This window comes from Macaca fascicularis, chromosome 3 (assembly GCF_037993035.2).
Source record: "Macaca fascicularis isolate 582-1 chromosome 3, T2T-MFA8v1.1".
Classification (NCBI taxonomy): domain Eukaryota; kingdom Metazoa; phylum Chordata; class Mammalia; order Primates; family Cercopithecidae; genus Macaca; species Macaca fascicularis.
Window position 1 is genome coordinate 58,667,487 of NC_088377.1, and position 15,512 is coordinate 58,682,998.

General features: G+C 45.7%; 2 protein-coding genes across 9 annotated transcripts in view; one reads left to right on the forward strand and one right to left on the reverse strand.

Moving 5' to 3' along the window:
* Window positions 1-15,512, reverse strand: part of CALN1 (calneuron 1) — a 664,605-nt gene that overhangs the window by 161,494 nt on the left and 487,599 nt on the right. The gene's annotated exons all lie outside the window — the stretch shown is intronic.
* LOC123572469 (small ribosomal subunit protein eS28-like) lies at window positions 5,161-5,562 on the forward strand. The gene has a single exon (XM_074034854.1). The coding sequence runs from the start codon at window positions 5,267-5,269 to the stop codon at window positions 5,474-5,476; it is 210 nt and encodes a 69-aa protein (XP_073890955.1). The 5' UTR covers window positions 5,161-5,266; the 3' UTR covers window positions 5,477-5,562.

Sequence of the window (15,512 nt, forward strand, 5' to 3'; positions counted from 1 at the left end):
CTCAGGTATGTCTGTATCTGCAGCATTAAAATGGACTAATACAATTAGGCAGCTCTTTAAATACCTATCTTTCTAATCTATATATCAGACATAGGAAACCCTGTCTCTACTAAAAATACAAAAGTAGCCGGGCATGGTGGTGCATGCCTGTAATCCCAGCTACTCGGGAGGCTGAGACAGGAGAATTGCTTGAACCTGGGAAACAGAGGTTGCAGTGAGCTGAGATCGTACCATTGCACTCCAACCTGGGCAACAAGAGTGAAACTTCGTCTCAAAACAAAACAAAACAAAATAACAACAAAAAAACCCCATACATATTTATATGCGTATGTATCTACATATATACACACATATAAATATATATATGTGTATTTACATATACAGACACACATATAAATATGTACATATAATATATGTATATGCATGTAATATGTATAGATGCATAATTTCACGTGTAGATATGCAGGTATATATATATAAAACTTTCCCTGTGAACCAGACTGGAGTCCAGTGGTGCAATCATAGCTCAGTGAAGCCTCACATTCCTAGGCTCAAGGGATCCTCCCACCTCAGCCTCTTAAGCTGTTAGGCCTACAAGTGTGTACCATAACGTCCAGCTAATTTTAAAATGTTTTTGTAGAGACAGGGTCTCGCTGTGTTGCCAGACTGATCACAAACTCCTGGGCTCAAGCAATCCTCCCACCTCAGCCTCCCAAACTGATGGGATTACAGGCATGAGCCACGGAGCCTGTCAACTCTTTAAATATTTGAAGGCTATAGCCATACCTTCTTCCTACCTGGTCTAATTTTAAGGAAAAAAAAAAAAAATCTAGGTTCCATCACCCAGCACCCAAGTGAAATGCAGCCTGTGCTTTCACCAATCTGACTGCCCTTTTTCAGAACCACATCATTTTTATCTCTGTCTCTATTTATTCAATACAGATTTATGCAGCACTCAGGGAGGTCCCTTGGGAGGGTTAGGGAACGACTGAGGTTTTAGGCAACATCTGGGTTGGGGCTTGTAGAAAGAGAAAGAGTTTACCAGACAAAGAATGGGTAGTGTTCCCAAGAGTATTACAGAGATTTGCACAGAGATAATCAGGAAATATCATAGAGATGGGGGCTGCCTTCTTCCCTGGGGTAGAACCTTCATTCCATAGCCATCATTTCCAGATAGGGATACATAGCTGTGCCTACCCTGCCCTGAAAGAGAGTGAGAAAGCTGTGATACAATGACGACAGGAACATGTTTTGCTTATTTGGTGCTCTATTCCCAGTGACTGAAATCATACCTGGAACACAGAAGGTACTCAAAAAACACTGGGCAAATAAATCAACAAATGAATAAAGTGAAGTCAGTAAGAAAATCAGGGAAGGGTCCATTATTGGGGCTTCCAAGAGATTCCCATAATTACAGCCATAATGTGTGTCTGAGAGAGGTGGGGAAAGAAGAACCGAGAGGAGCATTACATTAAAGTACATAAGGCCGGGTGTGGTGGCTCAGCCTGTAATCCCAGCGCTCTGGGAGGCCGAGGCGGGTGGATCATGAGGTCAGGAGTTCAAGACAAGCCTGGCCAACACAGTGAAACCCTGTCTCTACTAAAAATACAAAAATTAGCCAGGCGTGGTGACGGACACCTGTAATCCCAGCTACTCGGGAGCCTGAGGCAGGAGAATCACTTGAAACCAGAAGGCAGAGGTTGCAGCGAGCCGAGATGGCGCCACTCCAGCCTGGGCGATAGAATGAAACTCTGTCTCAAAAAGCAAACAAACAAACGAACAAAAATACCATACACAGACCCCACAGACCCAATGAGAATAGAGAGAGCCATGGTGGGATAGCAGTAGGGGGCCATGAGGCTTGCAAGAGCAGGAGATGGACAAACATCTGCACTAAATCAATGCTTGTCAATGCTTTCATTGTCAATTCAATGCATTCAGTCATCAGGATGATTGAGTGAATGAACGAACGAATGAATGAATGAATCTAAAATGGAATGCTGGAAGAAAACAAGGCGCAAGGAAACCAAAGCTTTTCAGCAACGTTCTAATAAAAGAATAAGAGGGCAGACTAGTGACAGCATGCATTTGAAGCTTCTTGCAACACAAATGATAGGCAAGGGAAAATCAGGTCAGGAATTAGGAATATTAGGTCATATCTTTTGTGATACTGGATACTACTTAGTCCATGTTTAACATGTGCCAAAGGTGATGCTAGGTGTCAGGGATACAGCAGTGACCACAGTCTCAATACACTTAATGTTTATGGATGTGGCCGGGCGTGGTGGCTCATGCCTGTAATCCCAGCACTTTGGGAGGCCATGGTGGATGGATCACTCGATACTAGGAGTTCCAGACCAGCCTGGGCAACATGGTGAAACCCCATCTCTACTAAAAATACAAAAAAAAAAAAAAAAAAAATTAGCCAGGCATGGTGGTGGACATCTGTAATCCCAGCTACTTGGGAGACTGAGGCAGGAGAATGACTTGAACCTGGGAGGCAGAGGTTGCAGCGAGCCGAGATCTTGTCATCGCCCTCCAGCCTGGGCAATAGAGCAAGACACTGTCTCAAAAAAAAAAAAGTTTATGGATTGTAGTTATGATAATCCTGTCCACCCCACATTTCCTAGACAAGAAAATTAGGCAAGAAAAGGAGGTAATTTGCCTAAATACACTGCTCCGAAGTGTTGGAGCTGAGACTGGGATTCACACTGTGATCTGAGACACTCCCTTATATCAACTAAGACAGACCCTAACATTAAGGACGCAAAAGATACCTAGGGATAGAGGTCAGGGCCTGGCTGGCATGGCACATTTCTAAATTCCTCAGGCCACTAGGAAATCCATACTCTTGCCAAACTCCCTAACAATGGCAGCTACCAGGGAAATTATCAGCTGATTTACAACCCAAACCACTTCAACTCCAATGGACAGAGGATACGCCTTACAAACAACGTAGGCAACTGCGGACCTTGAGCCAGTTTCAGCCAGCTTATAGAGGCTGCACAAACACTTTGTGTCCTCTTAAACCTTTGTTGTTTTTGCTGTACTTCTGCAGTTTTTCCTCTCTTCAAGGGTATATCCCTTCGAGGGTCTCTACTGGAAACCTGGATATTCACCAGGGTTCCTCCTTTTTTCCAGGCTCTGATCTCCACTTTTTTTTCTCCTCAGCACTGTGAAACTGACAAAAATCTCTGATTAATTTTTTATCCTTTGAGCACCTGGAAACAAAGATGTATTAAACTTGTATTTTATAGTTTATGAGTTGGTGAATGCCTTGAGGTGGAATTTCATGCAATCTGTTTTTTTGGGATGGAGCCCTTCCCATTCAGGCTGACTTAGTAGCCATTAACTCCAATTCTGTAGACTCATCCCAGCCAGTACCACGATCTCAGTGCCACTGCTTTCTCTTCCACCGTTATACTCGTTATAGCAAATTTCCTGAGAGTAAAATGCTGTGGAAATCATCAGGCTTCCATCAATGCGCTCTTCTCTGACTTTTTGGACCCTCAAGTCTTAGTTGTCTTCTTTACTTCCCAATACCATGAAACAACCGTTTTGTTGTTAGCTATTCAGTTTTTATAGTTCTTCTTCTGTTTTTGTTTTTGTTTTTTTCCAGAGGGGGCCTCAATCTGTCACCCAGGCCAGGGTGGTGTAGTGGCACGATCTCAGCTCACTGCAACCTCCACCTCCAGGGCTCAAGCGATCTTCCCACCTCAGCCTCCCAAGTAGCTGAAACCACAGACAAGGACCACCACGCCTCACTAATTTTTTGTAATTTTGGTAGAGACAGGATTTTGCCATGGTGCAGTCTAGTCTCAAACTTCTGAGCCAGGCAATCCACCCGCCTCGGCCTCCCAAAGTGCTGGAATTACAGGCATGAGCCACCGCACCCAGCCTATAGTTCTTCTTTATAGAAGTTTAGTGCATATAAATTACTCCACTATATCCAGTCGATGTCTAAGGAAATTATTTTCCAAACAAGACTCCAAGGTTTAATAAACGCCCCCCAAAATCAGTGGATATAATTATATCAATATTATGAATTTCTGGCCAGGCATGGTGGCTCACGACTGTAATCTCAGCACTTTGGGGGCAGGTGGGCAGATCACCTGAGGTCAAGAGTTCAAAACCGGCCTGGCCAACATGGTGAAACCCTGTCTCTACTAAAAAATACAAAAATTAGCCCGGCGTGGTGGTGGGCACCTGTAACCAGCTACTTGGGAGGCTGAGGCAGGGAGAATTGCTTGAGCCCCAGAGGCAGAGGTTGCAGTGAGCCAAGATCACGTCACTGCACTCCAGCCTGCGTGACAGAGACTCTGTCTCAAAAAAAAAAAAAAAAAAAAGAAAAATTATGAACTTTTGTTCAACAAGGACACCATAATTGAAGTTAACTGATGGGAGGGAAGACTGAAAGGCAATATTTGAAACCTCTAAAACTGATAGTACCTAGATAACAAGACAGCAGACCCAGTATAAAAAATGAACAAAAGAGATGAATAAGAAATTCACAGAAAAGTAAACCCAAAGCCTCCAAGTTTATGAACAGAGGTTCAATTTCATTTGTGATTAGAGAAGTGCAAATGAAAAACAACAAAGGTATACCACTCGACAGCCATCAAATTGGTAAAAACTATAAAGTCAGATGAATGTTCATGAGAAATTAGAGAAGAAAGAATCTTCTGTGCTGCTGGGAAGAGGGTTAGCAACACCATGTCAGAAATCAGTCTAAAGAGCAGTGTGTGCTTTGTATGCCAGCAGTCTCATTCCAAATGATATATTCCACAGAAATTCACACAGGTATGTAAGGGGCCATGAGTGAGAATGTTTATTAGAATGTTTGGGGATTAGGGATTGGGAGACATTCTGTCTGCCCCTCGTTAGGGACATAACAGAGTCAACTGGGCCGGGCACGGTGGCTCACGCCTGTAATCCCAGCACTTCGGGAGGCCGAGGCGGGCAGATCATTTGAGGTCAGGAGTTCCAGACCAGCCTGGCCAACATGGTGAAACCCTGTGCCTACTAAAAATATGAAAAGTAGCCGGGCGTGGTGGTGCACACCTGTAGTCTCAGCTACACGGGAGGCTGAGGCAGGAGAATTGCTTGAACCCAGGAGGCCAAGGTTGTAGTGAGCCCAGATCGCATCACTGTACTCCAGCCTGGGAGACAGAGCAAGTCTCTGTCTCAGAAAAAAACCAAACAAAAAAACAAAACAAAACAAAACAAAAACAGTCAACTGACTCCGCCAGACTGCCATGCTGCCGTCATGGACACCAGCCATGTGCAGCCTATCAAGCTGGCCAGGGTCATCAAGGTCCTGCACGGGACCGGCTCTCAGGGACAGTGCACGCCGGTGCATGTGGAATTTATGGACAACATGAGCCGCTCCAGCATCCGCAATGTAAAAGGCCCCGTGTGCGATGGGGACGTGCTCACCCTGTTGGAGTCAGAGCGAGATGCCTGGAAGTTGCGCTGAGCTTGGCTGCTCACTGGGTCTTGGATGTGGGGTTTGACCATTTGACTCATGGGAATGGTGTGCCACGATCTGCTCCTTTATTTTATTTTTTGCCCGCCACACAGGAACTGAGATGTGCCTTTAAATAAAGCATTTGTGCTTCAAGTTAAAAAAAAAAAAAAGAGTGAGCTGAGATGGATGGATGTGATGGAATGCGCTGTGGCGATCAACTAGTGATATCTTTAGCAGGTGATTGGATCTTAAAAGCATAATGTAGAATGAAGAAAGTAAGATATAGAAGGATACCTGTAGTATGAAAGGAAAATATCTTGGGCCCCCAATATCAGTAAGGAAAACTAAAGATGGGAACTGCTTAGGGCAAACCTGCCTCCCATTCTATTCAAAGTCACCCCTCTGCCCACTTAAGATAGACGCATATCTGATTTGCTTCCTTTGGAAGGGCTAATCAGAAACTCAAAAGAATGTAACCATTTGTGTATCACCTGTCTGTGACCTGGAAGTCCCTTCCCCCATTCCAATCTTCTGCCTGTGATTCAAGTTGTCCCACCTTTCCAGACCGAACCAATGTACTCCTTACATATATTGATAGATGTCTCCTATCTCCCTAAATGGATAAAAGCAAGCTATGGCCCACCCACTTCGGGCACAGGTCAGCAGGACCTCCTGAGGCTGTGTCATGGGCGAGTCCTCAACCTTGGCAAAATAAACTTTCTAAATTTACTGAGACCTGTCTCACACTTTCTGGTTTCACAGTAGTTGCACGATAACATTCAAATATATTTTAAAACACACACACAAAATCACACACTATATTTAAAAATGCAGAGTAGATAGAGTACTGCAGAGTGATAGAGCTCAGGCTTTACGTATAGGGTGCCTGGATTCGAGTCCTCACGCTGACATATGCTAATGCGTGATCTTGGAAAAATTACTTCATGTATCCACGCCTCTGTTTCCTCTTCTGTTAAATGGGAACAACAAAAGAATTTTTCTTCCTTTTTTTGAGACAGGATCTTGCTCTGTCACCCAGGCTGGAGCACAGTGGCACGATATCAGCTCACGGCAACCTCTGCCTCTGGGGTTCAGGCGATTCTTGTGCCTCAGCCTCCTGAGTAGCTGGGACTACAGGCATGTGTCATCACACTGGCTAATTTTTTTATTTTTAATGGAGACGGGGCCTCACCATGTTGGCCGGGCTGGTCTCAAACTCATGAACTCAGGTGATCCACCCACCTCGGCCTCCCAAAGTGTTGGGATTCCAGGAGTGAGCCACCATGCCAAGCCAAAGCAGTGTTTCTCATAGTGCTGTTGGGAGGATGAAAGAAGACAATGCGTATAAAAGTGCTTGGAACAGGACCTTGGAAAATTAAATTGGGGTTGGCAATAATATTTATTTTCAAAGACACATATGTATAGGCAGGATGAAAATGGGGAGTGAGCATGGAGATAAAGAAAAAATAATAAAATAACTCAACAGGGTGCCTTTCATGGGCTTATGGTAAGGGTGTGCCCTGAATTGACAGGAATAATGAACTCAAGTTTTAGAACCTGACATTCCCCAAATCTGCAAGAATTAAGCCTAAAACAAACAGACCAAAGCCCCGGGTTATGAATCGAGTCACTGCTGAGCAGTGAGCTTTCGCCATCTTCCTTCTGAGAAGGAGCTCAGTGGTTATATGATGTTTTTGTGGTGTTAAACAATGCCGCTAAGCCGGGTGCAGTGGCTCACGCCTGTAATCCCAGCACTTTGGGAGGCCAAGGCAGGTGGATCACTTGAGTCCAGCAGTTCAGGATCAACCTGGGCAACATGATGGGACCCCATCTCTGTTTTAAAAAATAAAAAATAAGAACACATTGGCTGGGCGCAGTGGCTCACACCTGTAATCCCAGCACTTTGGGAGGCCGAGGCAGGTGGATCACCTGAGGTCAGGGATTTGAAACCAACCTGGCCAGCATAGTGAAGCCCTGTCTTTACTAAAAACGCAAAATTAGCCGGGCATGGTGGCACATGCCTATAATCCCAGCTACTTGGGAGGCTGAGGCAGGAGAATCGCTTGAACCTGGGAGGTAGAGGCTACAGCGAGCTGAAATCCCACCATTGCACTCCAGTCTGGGCAACAAGAGTAAAACTCCATCTCAAAAAAAAAAAAAATTCTGATTGAATTTATGTCATAATTTACCTATTGTGTCTAAGCTGTTCTTTAAAAAACTAATTGCCATCAAAATGCTTAATGATCAATTACTAATTATAAATTAGTGAGTTAATTAATAAGTCCCAAGTCAAGAATCTGTTATGTTTACAAACAATTGCTACCCTCTCTCTAATCTTTGAATTTGTGCTCATGAAGGAATTGGCTACCAATGTGGTATCAGTCTCCCAGCACCCTGGAAAAAGAGTGAGGAGGGAGGGGAAAACACATTTACGTCTTTCCCTAGAGGTGACTACACTGAAATCTAGCTAAGTGATATAGTTTGGGTGTTTGTGCCCTCCAAATCTCGTACTGAAATGTGATCCCCAGGACTGGAGGTGGGGTCTGGTGGGAGGGGCATGGGTCATAGGGGAGGATCCCTTACAAATGTCTTGAGGCCCTCCCCATGGTAATAAGTAGCTTCTCACTCTATTAGCTCACAGGAGATCTGGCTGTTTAAAAGAGCATGGCCTCTCTTTCCTGCTTTCTCTCTCACCCTGTCATGTACCTGCCCCCCTTCCCTTCCACCATGAATAAAAGCTTCCTGAGGCCTCACCAGAAGCCAATCAGATGTGGGCTCCATGCTTCTTATACAGCCTGCAGAACCATGAGCCAAATAAACCTCTTTTCTTTCTAAAAATTACCCAGTCTTGGATATTCCTTTATAGCAACACAAAATGGACTAAGACATTAAGTCAACAAGTTATACAAAATAACACAGTTAAGCACCAACACGAGGCACAACCTAATGAGAATGAAACAGGCATTGCAGAGTGCCAGTGCTCTGAAGCTGGGCTCCCCAGCCCCTGGGCCGTGGACCAGCACCAGTCTGTGGCCTGTCAGGAACCAGGCGACACAGCAGGGGGTGAGTGGCAGGTGAGCAAGCATTGCTGCCTGAACTCTCCCTCCTGTCAGATCTGCGGCAGCATTAGATTCTCACAGGTGCTCAAACCCTATTGCAAACTGCACGTGCGAGGGATCTAGGTCGAGGACTTCTTGTGAGAATCTAATGCCTGATGATCTGTCACAGTCTCTCATCATCACCAGATGAGACCATCAAGCTGCAGGAAAACAAGCTCAGGGCTTCCACTCATTCTACATGATGGTGCGTTATATAATTATTTCATTATATATTACAATGCAATAATAATAGAATCAAAGTACATAATAAACATAATGTGGTTGCATTATATGGAAACCATCCCTCCACATCGGTCTGTGGAAAAATTATCTTCCATAAAACTGGTCCCTGGTGTCCAAAAGGTTGGGGATCGCTGCTCTAGAGTTCAGAGAAGGTAGGGCAGAGACTCCTTGGGCAGGCTTCTGAAGGACTCCCCATGAACGGAATTCTGCTCAGCAGAGGCTTGGGGTGAGGGCCGCTGTAGGGATCGCATTTGGTGGAAGCTCAAATGCAGACTTTGTGGAGTAGCCAGGCAATTCGAGTTCCAAAAGGATTTTCGGAAATTGTGGACCTTAGAGAAATGGTAGATTTTGGGCTCGTTTTGTTTTCATTAGCTGAAGAAATAACAAGAAAAAAAAGTTCTTCTAAAGGAGGAAAATCAGAATATCTTCATACATTTCTATTTTTGTCTGTTTCCCAAGACCTTGAGTAACAAAATCTAATTCTTATAAAAATAATGACAATGATAAAGGTAGCCTGAATTTATGTTGCCTTACACCTAGAGGGTTCCTTTTTTTTTTTCTTTTCTTTTTCTTTTTCTTTTTTTTTTTTGAGACAAGGTCTTGCTCTGTCACCTAGGCTGGAGTGCAGTGATGCAATCATCGCTCAGTGCCGCTTTGGCCTCCTGGGCTCAAGTGATCCTCCTGCCTCAGCCTCTCGAGTAGCTAGGACTACAGGTGCACACCAACAGACTCAGCTAATTTCTTAAGAGACGAAGTCTTGCTATGTTGCCTAAGCTGGTCTTGAACTCCTGGTCTCAAGCAATCCTCCTGCATTGGCCTCCCAAAATGCTCGGATTATAGGTGTGAGCCACCGTGCCTAGACAGCCAAGAACGTTGCATCACATACATCATTTTCCCACATCTGTCATGAGGCAAGCATGACAAGGCCTTTTTTCCTCCGAGATGGAAAATAAGCTGTAAGGCATTGGATGGTACCTGACATGGTCTAGAATCAGGATTTCCTGACTTTGAATTCGGTGCCACGAGTGATGGCGAGGAAACTGCTGTTTTTCAGTCACCTGAAACCTTAGGTGAGTTGCTGTGTTCCGCAGGCTTGTCATGAACTCCTGGGCTCAAGCAATCCTCCCACCTTGACCCAAAGCGCTGGGATTATAGGCATGAACCACCATGCAGGAGACACATTTGGTGGGAATTGTGTTTTTGTTGTTGTTGTTGTTGTTTGTTTGTTTGTTTGTGACAGTCTTGCTCTGCCACCCAGGCTGGAATGCAGTGGCATGATTTCGGCTCACTGCAACCTCCGACTCCCAGGTTCAAGCCATTCCCATGCCTCAGCCTCCGAGTAGCTGGGATTACAGGCGCCCACCACCACGCCTGGCTAATTTTTGTATTTTTAGTAGAGACAGAGTTTCACCATGTTGCCTAGGCTGGTCTCAAACTCCTGACCTCAGGCGATCCACCCACCTCAGCCTCCCGAACCACTGAGATTACAGGCTTGAGCCACCATGCCCAGCCAATGGGAGTTTTTTGTACATTATCTCAGGCAATGCAACCACATCATGAACTAAGGCAATTTTACAGAAATGGACAGAAAATCAGAGGACATCTTTCAGTTTCAGTTAAAATCCAGTACAATGAAGATATGATACTGACAGTGAAAATGAGATCAGACATGGAAGCCGGAGACTCTCTCAACACACACTTTTCCTATGCTATGGTATGTCTTGAATTTCTGAAAATATCACTGGGCTTAAAAGTGAAGAAAATTATACTGGAGATTTTTTTTTTCTTCTAAAAATCTCTGCATAAATGGGTCACCTTGAAATACTGTTCTCATAATGCAGTTAGGATTTTTAAAAATTGCTGCCGGGCACGGTGGCTCACACCTATAATCGCAGCACTTTGGGAGCCCGAGATAGGTGGATCACCTGAGGTCAGGAGTTCGAGACCAGCCTGGTCAACATGGCGAAACCCTGTCTCTACTAAAAATACAAAATTAGCCGGTTGTGGGGGTGGGTTCCTGTAATCCAAGCTACTTGGGAGGCTGAGGCAGGAGCACTGCTTGAACCCAAGAGGCAGAGGCTGCAGTGAGCCAAGATCGGGCCACTGTACTCCAGCCTGGGCGAGAGAGAGAGAGGCTCCATCTCAAAAAATAAATAAATAAAATAAAATAAAAATTGCAAGATGTAAACCACTCCTAACCATTCCGATTTACCTCTTTTGTGACTTGTGATATTACCAGTATCTTGCTGTTGAAATGTCATTTGTTCTAAGGACCACTATTTAGACAAAGTTGGCTTTTCCCAATGACTCTTGGCAGTTTCTAGAACCCACTACTGCAGTCACTTTTTTTTTTAGAGAGAGACTTGCTCTGTCGCCCAGGCTATAGTGCAGTGTTGCAATCTCAGCTTACTGCAACCTCTGCCTCACGGGTTCAAGAGATTCTCCTGCCTCAGCTTCCCAAGTAGCTGGAATTACAGGCACACGCCACCACGCCCGGCTAAGTTTTGTATTTGTAGTAGAGATAGGGTTTCACCATATTGGCCAGGCTGGTCTTGAACTCCTGACCTCACACCTCAAGTGATCTACCTGTCTTGGCCTCCTAAAGTGCTGGAATTACAAGCTAGAGCCACTGCGCCTGGCTGACACATCTTATACTTTCTCTGCTCCCTCAGTACCTCTGAATCTCCCCATCCTCAGGTTTGGGCTAACGTAACCCCTCTTCTAACCCCTCTTCTAAGGAAGGGTACCTGGTCACCCACAGGATTCTTGTCTTCCTCTCTAGGACTGGTTCATAAGGAAGAAAGAAAGGGGTAGATAAGTGGATGAGTTTAACAGATCTATTCCCAAAGCAAAAAGACGCCTGAACCCATGAAAGGAAGGCCAAAGGAATTAGCAACAAAAGAGACTGGAAAAGCTGTATAAACAGCCACTTCTTTTTTTTTTTGAGACGGAGTCTCGTTCTGTCATCCAGGCTGGAGTGCAGTGGCGCGACCTCGGCTCACTGCAAGCTCCGCTTCCCGGGTTCACGCCATTCTCCTGCCTCAGCCTCCAGAGTAGCTGGGACTATAGGCGCCCGCCACCACGCCCGGCTAATTTTTTGTATTTTTAGTAGAGACGGGGTTTCACCATGTTAGCCAGGATGGTCTCGATCTCCTGACCTCGTGATCCGCCCACCTCAGCCTCCCAAAGTGCTGGGATTACAGGTGTGAGCCACTGCGCCCGGCCAACAGCCACTTCTTAAGAAAGATGTGAGGGCCGGGCGCAGTGGCTCACACCTGTAATCCAAGCACTTTGAGAGGCTGAGGCAGGCTGATCACTTGAGGTCAGGAGTTCGAGACCAGCCTGACCAACATGGTAAAGCCCCAAAAATACAAAAATTAGCTGGGTGTGCTGGCACGCACCTGTAATCCAAGCTACTCGGGAGGCTGAGGAAGGAGAATTGCTTGAACCCGGGAGGCAGAGGCTGCAGTGAGCTGGTTGCATTGCACTCCAACCTGGGCGACAGAGAAAGATTCTGTCTGAAGGAAAGGAAAGGAAAAGGAAAGGAAAGGGAAAAGGAAAAGGAAAAGAAAGATGTGGACGTGCTTTTTTCTTCTCTTTTCTGGGGAGCTGGGTATGTAGGAAGATCCACGGGGGGCAGTGCATTTTGGGGGTACTGATGCCCATATTTTGTTCAAGTGATAATTATGCTGCCAGACTTCTCATTGAAAGGGCGATGGTGCATGCAGGGAAAGAGTACCTTGAGCCAGCACCCCTGAGGAAGATGCCTGTATCATGAGGACTCAGCAGGCGGTCCGGGGAAGATGTGGATATCAGCAGAGAAGGAGCTGCCCTGCCACAAGGACTCTGTTCTGAGTGTGGGGAAGAGGACCACATAGTCTCTTCCCTTGCCCAGGCAGCAATGGCCCCTTTTTGATCAGCAAATCGAATCAGCAAATAAAAGCTGATTTGATGGGTCTTCCAAATGCTTAGTCTCTCTATTACTCCCACGACCCAAGGAAGCCATGGCTTTCTAAGAGAGAGTCATCATACATGTGACACTGAGTTCCATTAGAATTTGGTTTCAGGCTGGGTGTGACAGCTTATGCCTGTAATCCCAGCACTTTGGGAGGCTGAGGCAGGTGGATCACCTGAGGTCAGGAATTCCAGACAAGCCTGGCCAATATGGTGAGATCCCCATCTCTACTGAAAATAAAAAATTAGCCAGGCATGGTGGTGCGTGCCTGTAATCCTAGCTACTTGGGAGGCTGAGGCATGAGAATCACTTGAATCCAGGAGGTGGAGGTTGCAGTGAGCCAAGATCATGCCCACGCCACTGCACTTCAGCCTCGGTGACAGAGAGAGACTCTGTCTAAAACAAAAAAAAGAAATTTGTTTTCAGCCAGGTGCAGTGGCTCATGCCTGCAATCCCAATGTTTTGGAAGGCCGAGATGGGAGCGCTGCTTGAGCCCAGGAGGTCCAGGCTGCAGTGAGCTGTGACGGCACCACTACACTCCAGCCTGAGTGACACAGTAAGACCCTGTCTCTTCAAAAAAAAAAAGAATTAAAGAATTTGTTTTCCATGCTGCCAGTTTGTCATTATGACAGTGTGGTCTGGACTGAAGGACTGGTCATAAATATTGTGGACATTCAGAGGAAGGAAGTGAATCCCTGACAGGCTGTGAGGCAGGAGAACAGGGTTTGGAGACAGGGAACATAAGGACTTCCTAGAGCTAAATCAAATGGAAACACTTCAGCGATGGCAGGAAATATCCTCTCCATTTACATAGGGTGTACGTCGAGTAAATGACTGTAACTTTACTTCATCCTCTTCATTTACATAAGGCGTATACCAAGGAACCAATGGAAACATCAAGAGGGTTTTTGTTTGTTTGTTTGTTTGAGATGGAGTCTTGCTCTGTTGCCCAGCCTGGAGGGCAGTGGTGCGATCTTGGCTCACTGCAACCTCTCCCTCTGAGGTTCAAGGGATTCTCCTGCCTCAGCCTCCTGAGTAGCTGGGATTACAGGCATGCATCACTGTGCCTGGCTAATTTTTGTTTGTAGTAGAGATGAAGTTTCACCGTATTGGCCAGGCTGGTCTGGAACTCCCGACCTCAAGTGATTCACCCACCCCGGCCTCCCAAAGTGCTGGAATTACAGGTATGAGCCACCAAACCCAGCCTTAGAGGGTATATAAACCCTAAAAACTTCTGTAACAGGGCTCTTGAGCCCCTATGCCTGGCCCTGCTCCCAACCTGTGGAGTGTACTTTCATTTTTAATAAATCTCTGCTTTTGTTGCTTCATTCTTTGCCTGCTTTGTTTGTGCATTTTGTCCAATTCCTTGTTCGAGATGCCAAGAACCTGAACACCCTCCCCCGGTAACACCTGGAGAGCGAGCCCCTTATGGGAGGAGAATTGCTCGCAGTTGTTTCAGCCACAGCACAAGTGTGGGCAGGGTGCAAAGGGGTCTTCCATGTAATCTCTTCCAACTCCATCATTTTACAGGTGAGGAAACTGAGGCACAGGGACTCATTCAAGGTCACCCATAGATACCTGGAAGGGTTGAAGATAGGATCTAGGTCTCCGACAATCACTACCATGCATTTTTGGATACTGTAGAGTACTTGCCAAAAAACCTAGGCATCATCTTTGATTCTGTGTCTTCCTTCAACACGCCATCCCTATGACCAATCCAATCCAAAGAGTATATTTAGAGATGCTATAACAGACCAGACTCCTCACTGAGTTCTTGCAGAAGCTGGAAAAACTTATGTCTGTTATTAGTTTTTTTTGTTTTGTTTTGTTTTGTTTTTTTTGAGCTGGAGTACTGCTCTGTTGCCCAGGTGCAGGTCTGTAATTCTAGCTACTTAGGAGGCTGAGGCAAGAGAATCACTTGAACCCAGGAGGCGGAGGTTGCAGTGAGCCAAGATCATGCCACTGTACTCCAGCCTGGGTGACAGAACAGCACTCCATCTCAAAACAAAAACAAAAACAAAAACAAACAAACAAAACCCCCCAAAAAATCAACTAATAACAGAAATAAGGTTTTCCAGCTTCTGCGAGAACTCAGTGAAGAGTCTGGTCTGTTATAGCATCTCTAAATATACTTTTGGATTGGCAGATGTCACATACCCTACTAAGACAAAACTGACCACAGCCGGACCACGGTCCTCTTAAAGACTTGCAAGCATAGCCCAAATTGATCCTCTCCCCACCACTCTGGCCCAAATCAGCTCATGCTGGGTTACTCCCTGACCTGGAGTAGTCAAGTCTTTCTTTGGTCCCTAACACCCCCGATCCACCGAGCCACCCGAGTCAGACTTTGACACTGTAAATCCAGTCGGAACACACCTGTTTAAACTCAAAGCTGCTTCAGACCACACGGGAAATCACATCCAGACTCCTACCTGATCAGCCCTGCCCACTGTGCATCTGGCACCAGCCAGCCTCCCTCAGTCTGCTCCAGCCAGACTGGCTTTCTTTCTGCTCTGGGAACATGCCAAGCTGCTCCCACCTTAGGACTTTGTACCTGCTGTTCCTTCTGCACAGAACGCGATTCCCAGAGTTCTTCATAAAGCCGGCTCCACCTTGTCATTCCTTTCCTAGCCATTTCACCCTCTCTGAGAATCATTCCTAAGTAGGCCCCGTCTATCCCCCTGTTTTATTTCTAACATAACACTTATCCATAAATGGCATTTCCTTGTTTATTTGTTCATCTATTATC